The sequence below is a fragment of the Hipposideros armiger genome, unplaced genomic scaffold (genome assembly GCF_001890085.2).
Source record: "Hipposideros armiger isolate ML-2016 unplaced genomic scaffold, ASM189008v1 scaffold_539, whole genome shotgun sequence".
In the NCBI taxonomy this organism is placed as follows: Eukaryota; Metazoa; Chordata; class Mammalia; order Chiroptera; family Hipposideridae; genus Hipposideros; species Hipposideros armiger.
Window position 1 is genome coordinate 1080990 of NW_017731889.1, and position 19883 is coordinate 1100872.

The following is a 19883-nucleotide window of genomic DNA, read 5'->3' on the forward strand; positions in this document are numbered from 1 at the left end:
AGCCTACGCTGTTGCTGGCAACTCATGGCAGCCCAGCTCCAGGTCAAGCTGTTGTTCACTGCCTTAGCTGTAGAGGGCAGTGTCACTGGCCCCCATGTGGGATCCGAACCAGGGTCCTGCTGCTCAGAGCTGGTGTCCCAAGCCAGCTCTTAACCAACGCACCACTCGACCGGCCCCTCTTTCCTTCTCATTTTGAGTCTCTGTTGATATCATGTTTATTGAGTTTGTTTGGTGAAATAACTTATGACCTGACCCATAGTGAGCAAGAAACGGTGGTTTTTATTACCAGTATTGTTGCTACTCAGGGTGAGGCTCCACCATTAGAATCTGTATTTTAGATAGATTTCTTTTTGACCTTGGTGTGGGGAGAGTCCTCTCAGAGAGGACAAGCCCTGAGGAAATGAGAGTAGAGAGGAGAAAATTCAGTAGGGGTCAGGGTTGACAGGTCAGGACTTCCCTCGGATGTGGGTATGTTTGGCAAGCACGTGCATTTATGTTGTGTATTTTGCAGTCCAAGGTGGAAGCAGGCTATGTCTTTGGCAGTGAAAGAATAATTCAGGCATCCTCCCTTACTTGCACTTTGAAAATCCCACCTTAATTGTGTGCACCTTATGATTACAGGCCATTAGAGACCATTAGTAAATGAACTATGAGATTTCAATCATGAAATGCAAACTCTCTTGTGAAATGCAAACTCTCTTGTGAAATGCATACCTAGTTTCACATATTAATTGCTTCTAATTAAGGAGGAACATTTTAGCCAATTAGCTTTTGGAATTTAAGTGTAATCAGAAGGATAATTCAGAAATTTGCTAATTGCTTCCTCCATTGCAGCTGTTTGCCTTCAGTGCCGACATGTAGTCTGTGAGCGCATGATTATGCATGTGCACTGGTGGCTGAGAGGCCCAGAAGCTCTTTTGCGATAGTAGTTGTGTAGACAGCAGTCACCCGTGCCTTTGAAATGAGCACATGAAATAAATGTGGGCGGAGTGGGTGATGAGGGCAACAAGAGAGAATAAGAACATCAAATTGGACTAGATCCAGGTTCTAAACTGATTGACTACTGAAGGTGTTGGCTAATGATAGGCACGTCGTATCACTTCTCTAGGTTTCTTGGATGGAAGATGGCAAATGTCTCATACAGCTTTAGCCTTCCGGGATTCACGACAAACTTCCATGACTCTTGGTAACCTTCCATGATCCCATGTGAGGTGGGAGCTGTAGAGGAAAAGAAAAAAGTCATCCATCCACGGATAGAGGCTCGGGTGTTCTTGTTGACACTTCAGCAGTCACAATCCTGAAATATTATGGGCTAGCAACTGCTCTGGCAGGCTGTGGATATTTTGAAGAAGATCTTTGTCTCTCGGCACTCTATTTCATTCCTACCTTTCTTCATACCTCTTCCTCATTTTGATGGTCTTTTCCTACTTTTTGTGGTACTTTGTCTTTTCCAGTGTCAGCCTCACTTTCTGGGCATCTGACCACGTCTCCTATGACAGATAGCTGTTCCCTTTCTCAATCAGCAGCAGAGAGCCTCCTGCTTTTCTCCATTCTTGCCTCATCTTGCTTCTCCTTTTGCTGTGAGAGGCTCTCAACAGGAGTCTACCTACCGCTGCTGCTGAGACTGAACTTTGTAATTACTAAGGTTTTTCTTTTGGCACTTTGACTTGGGCTTAATGGTGCAATCCTCATTATTATATAATAACTCACCAGTCAGAACTTGCTCATCAATTTCTCCTCCATCTACATTTTTTTTCTTTGTAAAAATAAAACAGGTTCTTATCCACCTCCCCTCACCCCTCTCCCCAAGAAAGCAAGCTGTTGTCCATTGTGTACCAAGATGGTCCTGTTAATAGGTATTTCCTGGGCTTGCTTCCGTGTGATCTCTTATCTGACTTCATTTTTGCCTTGCTGGTAGGTAGCTTACATCTCACACTCTTATCACCTCAGCCTCAAGTCTTGTGGACAAGAAACAGATAAATGAAGAGAACACTCCAGGAAAAAAGGAATGGAAAGGGATCAGTTGACTGAGAAAGACGTGGCTGTGGTTGCCTTTTCTGGGTGGCACTTCTCGCTTGAGGACAAATGCTCTCTACAGTGTCAGCTCCCTTCATAGCATCTCAGCTGAATACCAAGAAAGGGAATCCTTAAGGAGGAGGCATGAAAACACCCTGCCATGTAGAATAGACATGCTTTGGCTATGCCACATTTATTTTGCGTCGTCCCTATTTCCCTCTTCTTTTTGTAATGGAGGGCCCTGGGTCCCTCAGTTTTCCTGAGGTCCATCATGCTCCTAACAGACCAGAATATCCCTTCAAGATCCTTATGCTGACAGTTGTAATTTCCTGGCAGGGAACCTATGCAGCAAGTGTCATCCAACATGTCCCCATCATGACAGTGTGAACAATTATACAGGTTCATGTTTGAGGCGTGTTCTCATTAGGTTCAGTCTTCACTAAAAGTCATTAAAACTTGGCAAACATTCTTTTTGGATGATTAATAGGTCATCTCCACTTCTCCTTTTAAGAGGTCAGTTGCCAGTTACCAAAAATGAAACACCTGCTTTTACATTAACGTGGCTGCTGCCCGAAATTTAGCAGCACGCAGCATTCCCGAAGCTGTTAAATACATCCGTTGTGCCAAAAAAAATGGGGCCTTATGTTTACCTAAGTCCTGAATAAATATGGTGGGTTTTGGGACACAAATCTGGTGAAAAACTTCTCCCTAGGCCAATATGAAAACTAAGTTAGCTTACTTAGGTATATGTAATTTATAAAGAATATAAGATCAGATGGCAATGGTAATTTTGGTGGAATAAAGCAAGTCTAAAAGAAAAGTGTTTCTCAACTTGAATTCCCATTAATGCAATTAATATTTTCCATGCTGTTTCGGGGGAGTACATATTCCTCCATGACTTTTGACCGAACCAAGAGAGCATTATGTATGAAATTCACTACTGAAGGGCTTAGGAACATATTGTTGATTCTACCAGGAGGTGGTAGGAAGAAGAGGTTACAAGACAGAAAGCCTTAATATTTTGATTATTTTTTTCCAGGTAAAGTATCCATTTTCTTATCTGAGCGTCTTACTCCTTGGTCAGTTTACTGTATACCTCAAATGCCCCGAAAGAGGGGCTCAATAAGTACAAAACCCTCCCACAGAGATTCATGTTCCTGTACAAGGGTCCTTGTCACCTTAGGGGTGGGGGACTTTAAGAAGCTGAGAATTGGTAATTGAACTAGTACTGTGTGGGGTCTAGAGGTTGTTGTGATTTTCGTTTGACTCAATGTCTCCTCTGGTCCACACCTCATCACAACCATCATTGTTTTCAACCTCCAGAAGTCAGTGAGGGACACACATTGTCTTTAATTTATATACAGATGAATACACAGAGTCTCTGATGTTTCAAGTGACTTGCCCAAGTGAGTTGGTCAATTGGAACCCTCAGCCGGGAGGGTGGCAGAGGGTCTGGCCTGGTGTGGTCCTCCCTCCCGTGAAGTGAGGAGCCCACGCCCTCCACTGAGGTCTTGTCCCACAGTGGTGGCAGAACACTAAAAAGGGAATTCCTCTCTTGACTCCCTGACACAAAGGCGGAGTTCACGTGTCTCCATTCTTTTCCACAGATGAACATGTGCTTTTGTGGAATTACCACACAGAGACGTTGGGATCGCCATGTTTCTGGATCTGGTCTGCATTGGCCGTGTAGCCCGAGTCAAATCATAGAACCATGGCCACATTCTGTGGGAAGGAATTTAGGGATTGACTCTGCTGATGCATCAGAACCACCGGACAGCTCATAAAAGCAGGTTCCTGGAATTCTGACTTAGTAGGTCTGGAATGGCCCCGAAGATCCCCCTTTTCAAACAAGCTCCCAAAGCAGGCCGGTGCTGCCCATCCATGGACCTCAGGATACTTGAGCATCGTCAGCCTATGATAACATTTTCATAAGATGGGGTGGCACGCTTTCTTAAGGGCCAGTTAGTAAATATTTTAGGCTTTGCAGGCTATGTAGTCATGTTGCAACTACCCAACTCTGCCATTTTAGCTTGAAAGCGGCCATGGACAACCTGTACGTGAATGAGTGTCTTCTGATAAATCTGTACAAAAACAGGTCTGCGGGCTGCAGTTTGCTGATCTCACCACATGCTTAAAGCAAATTGGGTCTCGATTTCGTCCCTCCCACTCCTTGCTTCCAGCGGTCAAGTGGAGAGATGCTCTTCCTGGCCTGATTTTTCTCCATGGCTATACTAAAGATAAGGTATAATCATATCAAACACTCAGAAAAATAACATTCTGTATCAGGTTCAGTCAGCCCCACTAAGCACAACACGTTAATTTAACAATCACTGGATTTGTCTTTATAAACATTCCAATTATTAGCCATCACATAAAAAATAAGAATGTTAAGAAATGACAGGGGCTGGCCGAGTGGCGTATTGGTTAAGAGCTGGTTTGGGACGCCAGCTCTGAGCAGCAGGGCCCCGGTTTGGATCTCACATGAGGGTCAGTGACACTGCGTCCTCTACAGCTAAGATGGTGAATAGCTCAATCTGGAGTGGGGCTGCCGTGAGTCACCGGTGACGGCGTAGGCTGCAACCCCTCCATCCCCCCAAAAAAAGAAATGACATAAAAAGGGATCATTCTGAATGGTAATTGAGGAACTTTCTCGGTGTCAGAAAACAGAAACATAGAACTCTTTTTCTATCAACAATGCCTCCACGAAGTAGAACAAAAAATGAGCATTTGACAAGGTTGGTAAGACGGAACAATAAAGTTTATGAGGGCCTGACACACTAACTGCCGCCATAAAATATTTTACTTAAAAAACATTCTATAAAACAAAGACATAACCAACAAGTTATATTATTTTTTATTCATGTTAGAATTTCTATCAGTGTTTGAACATTAATATTTAGAGAGTTTGTACATTTTTGCCTTTCAAGGTTTAAAATGAGAACCACACTAGGTCACAAATGGTAACTAATACACATTTCACAATTGCGTGAATATTCACTCGATCTTACTCTCTTTAACACTGTTAAAACATTTTCTTTTCCTTGCTGTACTTTACAATGAAAAGTGTGTCCCACTCATGTCTCAGCAAAGTTCCAGACATTATGAATTCATCACATATAAATTCTTTAAAAATATACTTCTGTCAAAAGACTTGATGACTACTATGTACACTACAAAAATAAATTTTCATATAAATAAATTATATGGCATACTTTTATCTTTGTAATTGAAATGACACAAACCCATTTCCACCAAAATTGGCAGAAATGAGACCCAGTTTGAATATTTATTTCCTTTAAACTTCTTACACTAAAACCTACCATGAGTTCTTAATGAAAATGTTATATACTCTGAACTATTTAACATTAGTAAGCACTCTATACAAATAAAAATTCTGTTCAAAAGTAAAACATAGCTGTAATAGTGTTTCCAATAGAAATAAAAATCCCTGCAATTTTTTTGTTATAAACTGGCATGACAAATACTGTAGGAAAACATTCTTATAATACAAAATTATAAATATCAGCAAAGATTTCTTTAAAAAAAATTAAAACATCCAAATGAACAAACAAGACAGACAAAATAAAAGTATTTTAAAAATGAGAGAGAAAAATTCTAGTTGCCTGCCAGCCCCCACGTTCTCCCTTTGCCAATGTGACTATAGGAGAAAGTTCTACGCTGTAAAAAGCAGGGGCTAGGTGAGCTGTCATGCACCACACAAGTTGGGCTCAGGAAGGGAGTGGGGGGACGCCACAAGCCAGAGGGGAAGCAGACCTCAGAATTTTGCATCATCTCTCTCCTGAATGCAGGATGAAAGTTTTCTGAGCAGAGCTGGGTGGTAGGTAGACAGTGTGGTAACAGAGGCACCAAACAGTAGCAGTGGGGCCTTTGGGGCCCCTGGCAAATTAACACACCTGGTGGCTTCCAATTAGTATCTTAGTTTGGGGGCAAGTTTAGGGACTGAGGTCCCTGCACGGCTGGGTACTATTGGGGGCCTGTTGCATTTTGATTAAGATTTTCCATGTGAAACCGGAGAGCATAACGGGAGATGCCATTTGTGCACTAACTACTATAGTAGCTGAGTCTGGGTGCCAAGTGCTTCCCCGACATTCGCTGGTCTCTGGCTAAAAGCGGAGGAAGACCAAGCCTCAGAGCAAGACAACAGAATCAATACAGAAGCAAATCTTTAAAAACAATGCCTGGCCAAGAGATCTGCCTCCATATCCATTCTTCACTGGGATGTATGTAATAAGCATCTTCTTGCTTGTCAATAACTGTCACATAGAAAGAACACTAAAAATGGTGAGAGGAAGGAGATGATTTATTCAGGAAGTGTGTACTCATAAGGTTAATATAAACTCACTGAGAAGGATCCTTCTGAAGCTCATATCCTACAGAACCTCTGACTCTGTATCACTGTATTGCATGCTCACTATCTATATTTTTAAAGATGCAAACAGATCCAGAAAGCCTGACCAACTGTGCAATTCAAGACGAAAGGGAGTTTAAATTGAGGGACTCAAAACATCACCTCTGTGGGCCCAAAATGAACAGGCTTTTCTACCTGTAGTAGGAACATTGTCTCCAAAACACTTTCAATTCACTCTTCAATTTTTTTTTTTTGAGGGGTGTGTGTGTGGGTGTGTGTGCGTGTGTTGGTCACAAGAGGTAATAATGAAGGCTGCATAATACGCTCACGGCCCAGCTGAGGCTCACCACTAGGCATGTTCTCTAATGCTTGAACGACAATGAAGATAAACAGATGTTAGCTCTGTACCCTGAGGTAACAACCTCCACCCTAAGATCCCTCTGAAGGAACTTATCTCCTTGGAGGCACAAGCTGGGGCATCTGGATGGCAGCCAATGATCTTAAGAGGTGCCCTGGGCCTGAAGCGAGTCTGGCCAAAGGATAGGCGCTGTTTAGGGCAGGACTTGCCCTCCACCAGCACCAGGCAATCACAGAATCCCGACTCTTCCAGCCTGACTAGGGCAGAGCCCACGAAGGGTTTACAGACAGTGAAAGAAACAAAAAAAGGAAAAAATAAAAAAAATCACAGTGCAGTACATTGGGAAATCACACACACATTCACATACACAGCCGAACAGAAGAATCGCATCCAACTAACACCTAGAGAAGCCACTGGGTTAACGTGCTTTCTTCATATCTGCTCATTAAACAACAAAATTACCACGCATAGCGTGTTTGAAAGTTAACAGTAACATTTCATACTACCACAGGGTTGTGATATGCAACTTTAAAATATTTTAAACAGAAACCTTTACAAAATAATCCTATTATATAATCCATATTTGCATAGAATTATACAGGTAAATTATACAATATTTAAGCAGCAGCAACATATGCTGAAATTTAAGACTAAGTTAAGCTTGGTTGTGGCACAGAGGCCAATGTACAAAGAGGGAGGGGCCTTGCTGTGGCCTTCCCCACTGCCCACTCTGGGGCAGGAGTGAAGATGCCCCACAAACACTACTTTACATCTGTTCTTTCGTATATTACATATGTGTACACCTCTTAAATATTTATAAAAATATTTCACAAAATAATACAATTGGTTACAGTAACAGTGAACTGCCATCCTGGTGCAGTACATCCAACTCCAAGCAGTTCTCTTCAAGCAGTTCTGGGGGGGTTGGGGGGGGATTCCAATCTTTGGCCTCTTTGCTTCAGATTTTACTCACCCTTTAAAAGAAAAAAAAAGGTAAGTCAAACTAAGTAACGGGTATATGAGTCCATATTTTTAAAGCACACTAACAGGAAAAAGTGATTTATTGCATGAGAAATGAAGATGGCGGGGGGCTGGGTGAGGGCAGGAGGGGTTTCTAGGGGCCGCTCATGATTCCTTCCTCCATCTGTGGGCTGGTGACACAGGTGTGTTCGTTTGTAACCGTTCACTGAGCTGTGTGTTTATCATACCTACCTGTATGGCACTTTGATAAAGATTGAAAAATGGGTGAAAGGTGCTGCTATTAGCATCTCTGTTAAGTTGCAGTGACCCTCAGCAGGTAAACAGTGAGGGGAGAGACCCGGTTTGGGACAAGACTAGTTCTCCAAGGATGACAGAGCTTGGACATGGCAGCCTTGCCTTGGGGATCAAAGGTCACTAGCGTTCGGTTCGGCACATACCAAGGCCCGGGGCGGGGGGTCCAAGCCCCAGAAACCCCAAGGAGCTTTGCTCTCTGTGTCCCTCCGGCCTCACACACCTCAGTTGGAGCCGCTGCCCCGGGGCCTCTCCTCACATTCCACGTCCTGCAGCTCTATGACCTCCACCTTGGAATCCCTCCTCTCACACCGGACGTTAAAAGGCACATGGGGGTCCTCAAACAGCCCGGGGTCCGTCTCGGGGTAGTCCTCATAGCCCGGGCACAGCCCCCCTCGGGGGTTCCGCCCAGGCCCGGGGGCGGATGGGGGATGGACGGCAACAGTCACAGACGCTGAGGCCGTCACGGTGGTGATGGGCTGGCAGTAGCTGGGCACAGAGCTGCCCATGGCAGTGAACGCTGGGTGCCGAGGGTTGTGAGAGCGGGCTCCCCGGGGGCCCACGCGGTCCCTGTTGCTAGGGCCAGAATGCCCTTCAGTAGAAATTTCGAAAGCGTCTCTGCGCGGTCTGTAGGGGGGCGGTCGCAAGCCTTCTCTGGGAGGTTCCCTCCGGGGCTGCTGGCCTGGCCGTCCAGGCGGCAGGGACCCTGAGTCCAGTTGGGGCTGCTGTCGAGGGTTCGCGGGCGGGTGATGTCTCGCTTCTGGATGGACCACCTGCAGTGGGTGAAGGCAGGTTAAAGCAGGCCAGGCGCGAGCCCAGGATGGGCGTCAGCCCCGCCACCCCCAGCCCGCCCTTCTTGGCTCTGGCTCCTGCCTGACCACCCACACGCCGCTTTTCTTAACCAAGTGCTCAGTCAACTCCACAGATGGTTGAGAGAGGCCCAGGGGCCTTCCACTCAGAAAAGCAAGGCCCATTCTCTGAGAACCTCCAGTGGCAGGAGTGCCTCATTTGGACTCCACGTATAGTCTTTCTCCAATAGCTGGATGGACACATACGGCTGCTGCCCATACATGGAGAGCCGTGGTTGGAGAGGATCTGTAATGCCTCCCTCCCACAGCCCACCACCTCCCCACTCCCCTGCTCAGGAGGGTCAGATCCCGAGCTCCTCTGCTTCTAAAATTGCTAAGCATGTGGCCCTGGCATGCCCAAATGCTGGACGTGGGCAGGGCGGTCTACCGACGCTGTTGAATACAAAAGCCATTAGGGATGTATAGCTTTACATTTAAATGAACTAAAATTCAAAACTCAGCTCCTCAGTCTCATTAGCCACATTTCAAGTGCTCAAGAGACACATGAGGCCAGTGCCTACTGTATTGGAGAGCACAGAGGGCTTTTGCATCGTCTCAGAAAGTTCTATGGGGCAGTGCTGCTCTGCTCGGTTGTTAGGAATCTGGTTTCTGGGTCTCTATACAAAGCATGGAGCAACACAGTGGCCACATCAATCAAAAGGACCGTGACCAACTTCAAAGTCGTTCAGCTTGTACCTATTTTTAGGCCCCTGCTGAACAAAACCAGATTCACACTGCAGCTCAGCAGGCATCGCCCCAGGGGGGAAGAGGAGGAAAATTTAGGTTATTTGGTTGGCCCCTGTCTTTCATGGAAGGCCTCTTTGGCCTGGGACTGGAATACCCATTTCCTAGAGGGACAGCAGGAGGCCCTCAGTGGAAGGAATATGAGCCTTAGAATGGGTTTTGTGTGCTGTGCTCCAGGACTGGGGGTGCTGAGGACAACCTGGGAAGCAGAGGGAAGGACGCGGTGGGGATTCTCGGAGCCTCTGAGAAGGGACTCCCAGGTGCTCATGGCTTTCCTGAATTTCTGAAGGTTAAGCGTCCCTGCTCCTTCCCAACCAACTAGACTGTACACTCGGAGCCACAAAAGCTCTGGTGAAGTCCTGGACAATAATAATTGAAATAATTCTGTACCAAGGGCAATGAAAGGTAACAGAAGTGGGAGAAAAAAAAAAAGATCACTTCTGCTGGCAACAAAAAATTCCACTACATTTTAAAAAAGTATTATTCTAAAATAATATGCAGCTAAAAAAAGAGAGAGAGACAGAGGCAAGGCCTGCTTTCCCTCTGGCCCTTCAGCTTAAAATGCATTTAGCCTGAGCAAGATCCATGCTGCTGCTCTGTGTACTGACCATTACTGGCTTCTGCCCTTTTTGATATCTAACTATATGACACTGACAATTTTTACAGTTTAAGGGACGTCAAATATCGGCAATTTCATGATTCCACTGAACCTCTACTCTGCTGCCTGATTTGCTATTCAGAGCAGGCAGGGGGTGCCCGAGTATGACTTACGGTGGAGCGGGCGAAGACCGGGTTTTCAGTGGCTTCCACGACCACTCGGTGGGCAGGGCCCCCAGCCCCCTGATGTGCCTCGTACTGCCGAAGCTCCTCGCTGAGGCCCGACACCGTCGTCTGAGAACTGTACTCAGAGTCAGAGGAATCAGACCCGTTGTTCATGTGACTGGGGGGCACGGCAAACCGGACCACACTGGGGGGCGGCTCTGGGGAAGGAGTGGGCAGCCGGTTCATCCCGTTGGCTGGAGACACCTATTTAAGGAGATTCCATATTAGACGTGCTACCGTCCATTTACCTGTTAGTCACACTCACAGTTCAAAAAACAGTACTGTTGTGGGGTCTCTGCTCCTACCCCGCCCCCCAGTCTCTCCCACTACCCCGTATTCCCTCCCTCTCTGCTACCGTGAGGAGGACCCAAAGGTCTGACAACTGGAGCAAAAGAACACCCTGTTTTCACACACTGGAAAGGCAGGTGGGGCCCTTTTCACTTTTGTTAAAGCCCAGATATCCATCTTGAGTGGAAAATGCTTCACTGATATGGACCTACAAGGCCCAGGCTGCCAGTTACTTGGTTTAAAAAAACCAAACCAAAGCATTACTAAATCCCCAAAACTACACATTGAAGAGAAAAAAAGCCATAGTGTTTGTGAGATGTTTACTGAAAATGTAAACCATCAGTAATGTGGATATATCTAAATATCTAAATTAAGAGTGACACCAGGAAAAATAGCATTCAGGTGGCCCGTGGACTGCACACTACGCCCAGCATAATTACTGACCTCAGGGTACGGTCCGAAGAAGGACAAAAGGACTGGAAGCAAAACCAGCCCATTGAGAACACCCAGGATTGTTAGGATTGCCAGGACAGCAAAGAAATACCTTGAAGATAAAAAGGAAACAGGGACATTCACTGTGGTAAAGATAAATTAAGCTACCCTTTACGTGCCCAAATATTGCAGCACGTCGTAAGCCAAAAATGAGCAAAACCCACACTAGTGAAAAGACTGTTAACAAAACTATGGTTCAAATTCAGCACAAGATTAGTTTTTTTTTTTTAACCTTATGATTTTGAGGGCTGCATTCCACAACCCAAAGTTTAGTTAATGAAAGGAGAGGAAAAAAATTAGTTTGTTAATTTGCTGAAATCTCATGGCATGTAATGTTATTTATGAATGTGTTACACAAACACAAAAATATGGAATGTGAACTGAATGGTTGAGTAGACTGAAAGCACAAATACAATGCAGAGGGGCCCCGTCCATGAAAACCCAGCAGAAGCAAACAAATGAAGTGAAGGGTGTAGAATTTAAACAATTTAGCCCAGGAGGAAAAGCAGCCCACTTCTGCAGACAGCTAATCCACTGTGAAATGCTTCTGCATCTTAGAGCAGAATCTCTAATTAAGTCTCTGGCGTATCAGGTAAGGCTTTCCCTGGGCTTTCATTAATCACAACTTTCTGCCTAGAATTCTGTGAGTTCCAGTTTAACCAAATAGCTCCAATTGCAACCTTTTTAGAACATAGGAACCAGCTTTCTGCAAAGAAAACCCTGCCCATTCTGCAGTTGCTGGGGCATTTGCAGGGGAGGGCGGTTCTGCGATGGGGCTGCTCTGTGGCCAATCTTTTGTTGAACAATTTAGCATCTCTGAATACTCTTGTTTTGCGTCAGCCAATTCAAACATAAAGGCAGCAGCACCATGAAGAAGAGGAGAGTGCACAAGTGGCCCTGCTTTCCCACCACTGAGGGTTAAGGTCTGGGATTGTTCATGAATACCAAGGTAAACCTGTCAGCCAGGAACAGCCACTGGCGGACACTCCACACAGGGGGAGGGGCGGGCTCCACACACGCAAGCACGCACGCATGCACATGTTTCTGTAACTAACGATTTCTAGGGCAATTTTGCTGGAAGTCGGCTGGGGGCCGGGGGGATGTGCTCAGGATGTTCTGGGAAGAGGGAGGGCAAAGATATCTGTTAATGGTCCTCTTGATCATAAAACAGAACAGGCACCAAACTTTGCCATGTCTATATGTTTCGACATTAGATGAAAGGAGAGAGAATCCCTATAAAAATACAAATACCTCGCAGCTATTGTAAACACTAGAAACTTCTGAGCTGCATTAGTAAAAACCAAGCAGCCAACGTCTTGCTCTAATGTAAACTGCTGGGACTTTAGGCGGAGACATATATCAGCAGCAGGCATCAAGACATTTGCATCCCATCCATCTAACTATAGAATAAACAGACCAATTAGATTTCTGACGCTTAGTGTATACAATGTCTGCTCATCTAGTCGACCCCAGTGAGGGCTTTATCAGGTTAATCCATGCAGTTCTAGAAAATGGGAAGCCCTTTCAAGTGCTTGAAACAAGAACCCCGATATTTCTGGGAGAGAACAAGAAGCCATGGGTTAGATGAGAGAACTGGGACTCTGCCCTCCATCCAGGGTCCCCACTGGTTGCTCGGATTCAGGCTAAATTTCCTCTATGTGGCTCACTTGGCATCCCCCACAAGGCTGAGTTAGAGCCTCTGAAATCCCGTCACACCCTGCGTTTCCCATGGTTTTGAATTGCCTGTAAACTCAGCTCTTCCATAAGTTACATGGAGGGGGACGGGGTCCCATGTTACTTGCTGTTGTGTGAAAAGGCTTGTCACGTTGTGTCAAATGAGAAATTATGCAAAAGAAACTCTTGGCGTAGGGCTTTTATACTGAAGAAATAACTACCAATGCCCGAATAAATGCATGTTAAGGAAATAAAGGAAAAGTCATCAAATTAACAGCTTAAAACAAAAGCCAGACCCAAACCTTGATCTGGTTTAGGCGTATACCTATCTGGTACTGGTAAACAAGAATGTACTAATTGGCTTGTTAAGTGATTAACAGTGTGTTGAGACCAGCAGCATGGGCATCACCCAGGAGCTGGCTACACACCCAGGTTCTGTTCACCACACCCTCCCACCTCCTACGAAACCCGACCTGTGTTTACAGAGAGCCACAGATGACAGATAACTTATAAGCACGTTATGGATTGAAAAGTGTGATCTACACTGTCATAGATATCTCACGTCTTCACTCACCCTACACCGAAATGAGAGCGGGCCAACTCTGGTACTCATTCTAGGAAGGCCGGGCTCCAGGATGCTGGACCGCCCAATGGGGTACGCCACACACCAATAGACTGATGGTTTTTCCATCCTAAACTGGCTAAGACTGAAAACCCTGTTCTTTCTACTTGAAAACGAAAGGCCTATCACAGACACACAAACCAGGAAAGCCTGTTTAGATTCTCTCTTCAGATTACGGAAGCAAATAATCCAGCCATTTCTCACATTTCGTTCAGCGGTTGTAATTCTGGACTATCTTTTACTGATTGGTGCTTCTGGTCCAACCCCTCTGCGTAGCAGCAGTGTTATATCCAAGAATAGCTGCTTCACAAAGCCGCGGAGGCTGTTCACAGAAGCAAATGGCCTTGCCCTGCTGTTCTCAAATTCTTTCAAAAGGAAAACTTGCTCCCCTTTTATCCTTCACAAAGTCACATTCTTCATTCAATTCACCAGAAACTGCTTGCCCTGAGATCCAAAGACAAGTATCCAAACCAGGCTTGGATTTTCAAAATTTCATACTAAAGTCACAGGTTAAATGCATCTTAAATCTTAGTGGGAATTCGAGTCTGAAATCTGGGCACATTATTTCCAACCTGGAATACCAATAACTGGGATAGTGGGTGATACTTTGGTCTCGAGCTGTGGAGTTGCCTTTGCTGCCAGCTCCAAACCCTCCATCTTTTCTCCCCAAAATGGCCCTAGAAGAGAGCTTGTCTTTGCACTTCTCAGCTTATCTCTGATAATACACTTAAAAGAAAGTGGCAACACAGATTGTGGTCATCAAACCATCATGTTGTATACCTTAAAGATGTATGATTTTTATTTGCCTATTATAAATTATACCTCAATCGAGCTGGGGAGGGGCAGGGGGGAGTTGAGTCACAATGAAGACATGCTGCGATCTACCAGATACAGAAGGAAATAAGCAACAGAGACCACAGGAAGAAACGATTTTTAAAGGAAGTCTTCTCTCCTGCTCCTGCTTACCTGACAATAAAATCAAACTCCGATCCCGCCAGCATCAGCACTCCCAGCAGAGTAGAAACAGCGCCATCCAGAACAGGTGCAAACATGTGCTCCAGGGCAAGCACGGCCCTGCCATTCTTATCGCCAATGGCCGTGAGAAAGGCCTGTGCAACGAGAGGAGTGTGGACGATCAGTCCTAGACCTGACCTGGTCAGCAATCAGTCTTGTCTGAAATTCTACACGCTGCTTTTCTGTCTCTGCAGAACCTCTCAGACCTTCTTGCTTAGTTCTTGGAGTGTTTAATCGGGGTGACTCAACTGGCTCAATCTAGGCTTACACTAAAACAATCTGTTCATGATATTTGGTCATACCGGGTGTTGATGTAAATGTTGAATAACAACAACTAAAGAAGATGGAAAGCATATTTAGTTGAAAGTAAAAACCAAACCATTTATTAAAAAAACTCAGCAAAATGTTCCCTTTTTGTCACTGCTACTCACCCTCGACTTTTCTCCCCCCTGCTCAAATTCTCTCACACCACTCACATGGGAGACCTCCAGTTGTGAAAGCAACCACATTTTGCCTGGCTTTTTGGAACGTCAAGATCTTACTTCTGAATGGACTTAGCTCAGTGTCGCGTGCAACTGGGTCCTAAATACATATTTCCACATGAATATGCCGAGGTTACAATTTCTGTCACTGTGTTCAACCTAATGTGTTTGTAATCCATCTGAGCACCATGGAGGTATCTCAAGAAAAATGCAGGACTGTAAATTTAAGTCAAGTCTTTTTGGATTATGTGTGGACACATCCAGCCTCCTTTGCATTCTCTAAAGCTCTTCTAGGCCAAGAACGCTGTTTTACCAAATGGCATCTTTAGAGAGTAAGTTCCGGTGTTATCTGACTGTCAGCTGAGAATGTGACCAGGACCCATTTAATGTGGGTTTGTTACTGCTACACCCTGCATGGTCCCACAGCAGGAACCCAGCAAGAAGGAACCCTGGCACATGTTTTCTCTCTCCCTGAAAGCTCAGGCTGCTCTGGGCATGCTGAGAAGAGGGCTAGGAGCTTCTGCAGGCCGCAGCTCCTTAAGAACCCTGGCCTGCAACACACTGCAGGGTGCATCCCATCTCCCCGTATGCCCCTTGCAGAGGAGGGACACAAAGCTCATCTTCCTTAATCGACGAGAAACAAGTGTACCAACGTGTGCAGAGGGTTTGTACTTTCCTCTCAAGTGGGTTCTACATGTGTGTTTGTGTTCTCTTTCACAGCCGGGAGACTTTAGGGTTGAGCTAGCTGTCTTTTCCTCCTGGGAGGAAAACACCAAGACAGTATGGAACTATGTCACTTTGTGCTGTACTTGGGCCATGAGGTCATAAGGTCACATTGGTTTATCCTTTGGCACTCAACTTATGTTATTGAAACAGAGAACTAACAGAAACCCCTCAATTCCTTGAAGACATTCATGGAAGAAGAGTCCTCTCCCACAACCTTAGTCCATCATTTTACAAATCCTGTAAGAGCAGTAACTTCCCGCTGTAAATAAGATGTCCACACATAGGCTATGGTGAGAATACCATAGCCTGAGTGCAGAGTCTCGGAATGAAGACTTGGGCTCGAAGCACTGAGCAGGGGCTGCTGCTCCCAGAGCCAAGATAGCTCCAGATGCCTTAGGTTCTTGAACTTAAGTGTTATATGAGCAGCAGAGGCATTCCCTAATTGTTTCCTCAACCCCCGTGTGGGTATTCCTGTTCATGCCGCCTCATGGGCAGAGACCCGGGGTGCCCCTGCAGTTAAAGACTGCACTGTGCATTTCCATTGTAAGAATCTCCTCCAGGACAGATCTGCCAGTGTTTGCAATGCAAGCTACCCAAGTTCCATTTGCATCAGAATAAAATGGCTTCTTAACTCACATGCAATGTTTTCTCCTGTTTTGAAAAAATGATATTAGAATGGGTTTCTAAGCTCTAGGCTGTTGGGGTCTTCTTTTTTAAAAAACCCTCTCTCCCTCCTCCCAGGTGAATGAAGTCATCTGGGCAGGCTCGAAATTTAGAGAACACTGTCTCTGTTTTATCAGCTTCTCATTATACTCTGGGAGGAAAATTGGTCCACTTCAACAGAACATTCCTTTTGAAACACAAAAGTGTAAAATCTCTAAGTTGCATAAAAATGACCCAGAGACTCCTGTGGAAGGACTATGGAGGCACATGGCGCAAGCATACGTACAGACACACTTGTGCCATGTCCCGAGCCCAAAGGAAATCAATGCAGATTGCAAAACCAAGGCTGAAAGTACATTAGATCCAAAGTCCGATGCTCAGTTTCCTAGCTAGGGCATTCCAAATGTCAGTATTTATCCAGTTAATAAATCTTCACTGAATGCCCACCAATACCCAAGGACTTAGACTATAATCACAGTGCAGACAGAACATAATTTACACACTGCTGTGAGGCTTTTGAATAATTCTCTGATAAGTACAGACAATGAGCTTGTCTCTTCGACTTAAGACTCCTTCTGAAGTTTAATTTCCTCCAACAAAGCATTCACAGGACTGGGCACAGGAAGAGAGAGGAAATGAATTCCTGTTGAGAGCGATACCAGTTCTTGTACTTGGAGGCTGGGAAGGTCGAAGGAACTGGGTGGGCTCAGGTGGGAGAGTAGCTCCTCTGTGCTCAGCACCTGCGCCTCTGCTCACCAGCCCCAGTGTATCTCCTCGCCTGCCAACTTGCCTCGCCCTCAATTATGCCATCCCCAGGAAGCCTGTGCGTGTGGTCTCATTTTATCCTTGCTTTATTATTGTGGTTTTAAATGTTGTGTGTAGTCACAAGCATGAGCATGCGCGCACACACCATCTGTCTTGGGAGCACAGTCAACAACTTCAGGACCTGTGATGACACTAATGACAATGCCAAATAAACAGAATCCTTCCTGGCTCACTCCCTCAAACACACTGACAACACTGCCTCTTGTTGACCCAGCCCAGCAAAAGTTCACCTTCGATGATCTTTGCCTTAGATTCCCCAAGAGGGAAAGGAGTTCAGCCAAATTCCAGCCGCTCCTAGGGAACGTCTGTGCCAGTCTGAAGCCTCTGCACAGTGTGTGTTCCTTGATATTGGAGGAGATGAAAAGGTTCCCAACCCGGAGACTACGGGAGCTAGAGGAACTACGGTGCTTTTTCATGGAGCTGTAGCAATGCCTCCCGTACCAGAGCAACATGAACGGTAAACTCCACCCCTATGCCAACGGACGCAATCAGGATGACCACAGGCACGGCACTCAGCTTGATCCCGATGAGGCCCATCATGCCAAAGAGCTCAACCGTCATCAAAGCCAGGACTGTCACCTGTAAGAAAGCACAAGGATGAGTGGCTGGGTACAAACACACTCTAGGTGTGGAAACAAGGGAGGAGTTAAAAGTCCCACCAGGGCCTCACTTCAATCAAGGGCAGAGGGAAACCCCTGGGACCCAAACACAACGAAAGGGCTGACTTGCTGGAACTTCCAACAACGGTTTATACTTCCTCCTTCAACATCTCCCTGCTGGGAAGGGAGATGCCGGGAGAGTTTTGGGACAGCCACTTTGGGACAGTAGGAGTACATAAAGGGGAAGTTTAGTATTCTACTGCAACTTGTTTTTCCAATAAACCTACTCTAGAAAGCAAAAAAATGTTCAGAACTCCACTAGAGCAATTTATGAAGAGCTACACAAACATGGAGACACCACTAGCTACAAATTTGATTTAAAACAAGGTATTTCCTTCTATTTTGATTTTAACCATCAGAGACCACCTTTCCCCTTTGTTGCTTCACCCTCCATCCTAAAGAATGCTGATAGGATGGGGTGAATAAAAGTTCTTTCACCTAAAAGGAGCTTTGCTTTTGTTTGGCAAGACCGTGGCCTAAGCGAGGATGACTCGAGAGCAAGTTAAGCAGGAGAGAGTCATCAGCTAATACAGGTCAGATTACAGCCCCCTTCACTTTGAAGAAATGTGGAGCAACCGGGGTGGACAAAGCAAACAGTTAAATCCAAGGAAAAGCTTTTATTTGCCTTTCGTCTGCCTTGTAAAAATTTGCGAGGAGATGGAAAGAAAATCTGCGAGGTTGACTTTGGAGTTTCTTGGGCCAAAGGTGAGAAAATACAAATAAAACAATAAACTCTGCACGGATGAAAGCGGACAGAATGACCTTCCCTTCTTGGGGGTGGGGAAGCAGGCAGTGGTGGTAGGAGGACACGTTTAATAAAAGTTCCCTTTGCTTTCTTTCAATAAGCTAAGGAAAGATGGACAATATCAACTGCTTAAGTACCATGAAAACTCCTACAGACTAAACATTTACCTTTTAACATACCTGCTGCACAGACTTATGGTGCAGAAACAAGAGACCTTTTCTCTGGTTTTATAATTTTGGCCTTTTGAAGGCTATACCACAGTTCATGGAATTTAAACACTGCCATGATTTTATTAGACTCTACATGAAACTTACTTCAAATCTGACAGTATTATACTTGGAGAAAGGATGCCAAAAAAATAAGTTAGGAATACTAGTTTATCATTTTCTCCCAAAAGTCAAAACACACACAATGCCCAAAACCATCTCTAAAACCATGTGATTCATATACCACTGTCCTAATTTCTTGAATTATCTCTCTGTTTAGAAGAACCTTCTCTATATTAGGTCTGGGGTGATCACAAAATGACTTGGGGGAAAAAAAAAAAGTTATCCTTTGAGTGTATTTCACAAATGCTTAAACGGAAAGTGTGCTTAAAACTTCCCGTATCTACACAAACCGTTTATAGCTGTAGGGAGAGGGGACCCAAGAAGAAGGCCATTAAAGGCTCCACCTAACCATGGACCTCACCACCTCCTGCAGAATAAATATAGCACGGATGATGCAATCTATACCCTTCTCCAGAGGCCCAGACATAAACAAAACTTCCTGGCTGCAGAAAGAGCTATGCTGAAAGGAATTTGACTTCCACAAAGACCCTCAGAATAAACTCACAATGATCCCGGCCGTCCAGGGGTTCAGGAGGAACACGGCACACACAAAAAACGTGCAGGCGAGCACCACGCTGATGGACAGCAGGAGCCAGTGGCGTAGCCCGATGTACTGCTCCCAGAAGAGGAAGGGGTAGCCGTTGGGGTAGCTGGGGAGCCCCAGGCTCGTGTAGTTGTTACAGATGGCTCTGACTTTTTCGATTGCTTCCACAAAGTCCGAGGTGTCGCGCAGGCCGTTGAGGTAGAAAGGGAACTGAGCATATTCGATGGGCTCTGCAGCTGGGACTGCACAGAGGTGACAGGGAGAGAGCCATGGGTAAGGGGCTCCATGCAACACTGAGAAAGGCAAAGGGGTTGTGACCCAGGCATGGAAGAGATGTGACAAATTCCCATGATTGGCCGTCCCCAGATGCTCCATAAATACAACGAGCAGA

The 19883-nt window shown here is 45.4% G+C and overlaps 1 protein-coding gene across 7 annotated transcripts in view; it reads right to left on the minus strand.

Annotated features, from left to right (window-relative positions):
- Window positions 1-4847: 4847 nt before the first annotated feature.
- Window positions 4848-19883, minus strand: part of PTCH1 (patched 1) — a 69648-nt gene continuing 54612 nt past the window's right edge. For all 7 annotated transcript variants that reach the window (XM_019668803.1, XM_019668802.1, XM_019668801.1 and 4 more), the window contains 7 exons: window positions 19454-19734; window positions 17657-17794; window positions 14472-14614; window positions 11162-11261; window positions 10379-10633; window positions 8239-8788; window positions 4848-7717 (listed from right to left, as the gene is read on the minus strand). In XM_019668803.1, coding sequence (XP_019524348.1) covers window positions 8240-8788; window positions 10379-10633; window positions 11162-11261; window positions 14472-14614; window positions 17657-17794; window positions 19454-19734 — 1466 coding nt within the window. In that variant the 3' untranslated portion in view covers window positions 4848-7717; window position 8239. The remainder of the gene's footprint in view (window positions 7718-8238; window positions 8789-10378; window positions 10634-11161; window positions 11262-14471; window positions 14615-17656; window positions 17795-19453; window positions 19735-19883) is intronic.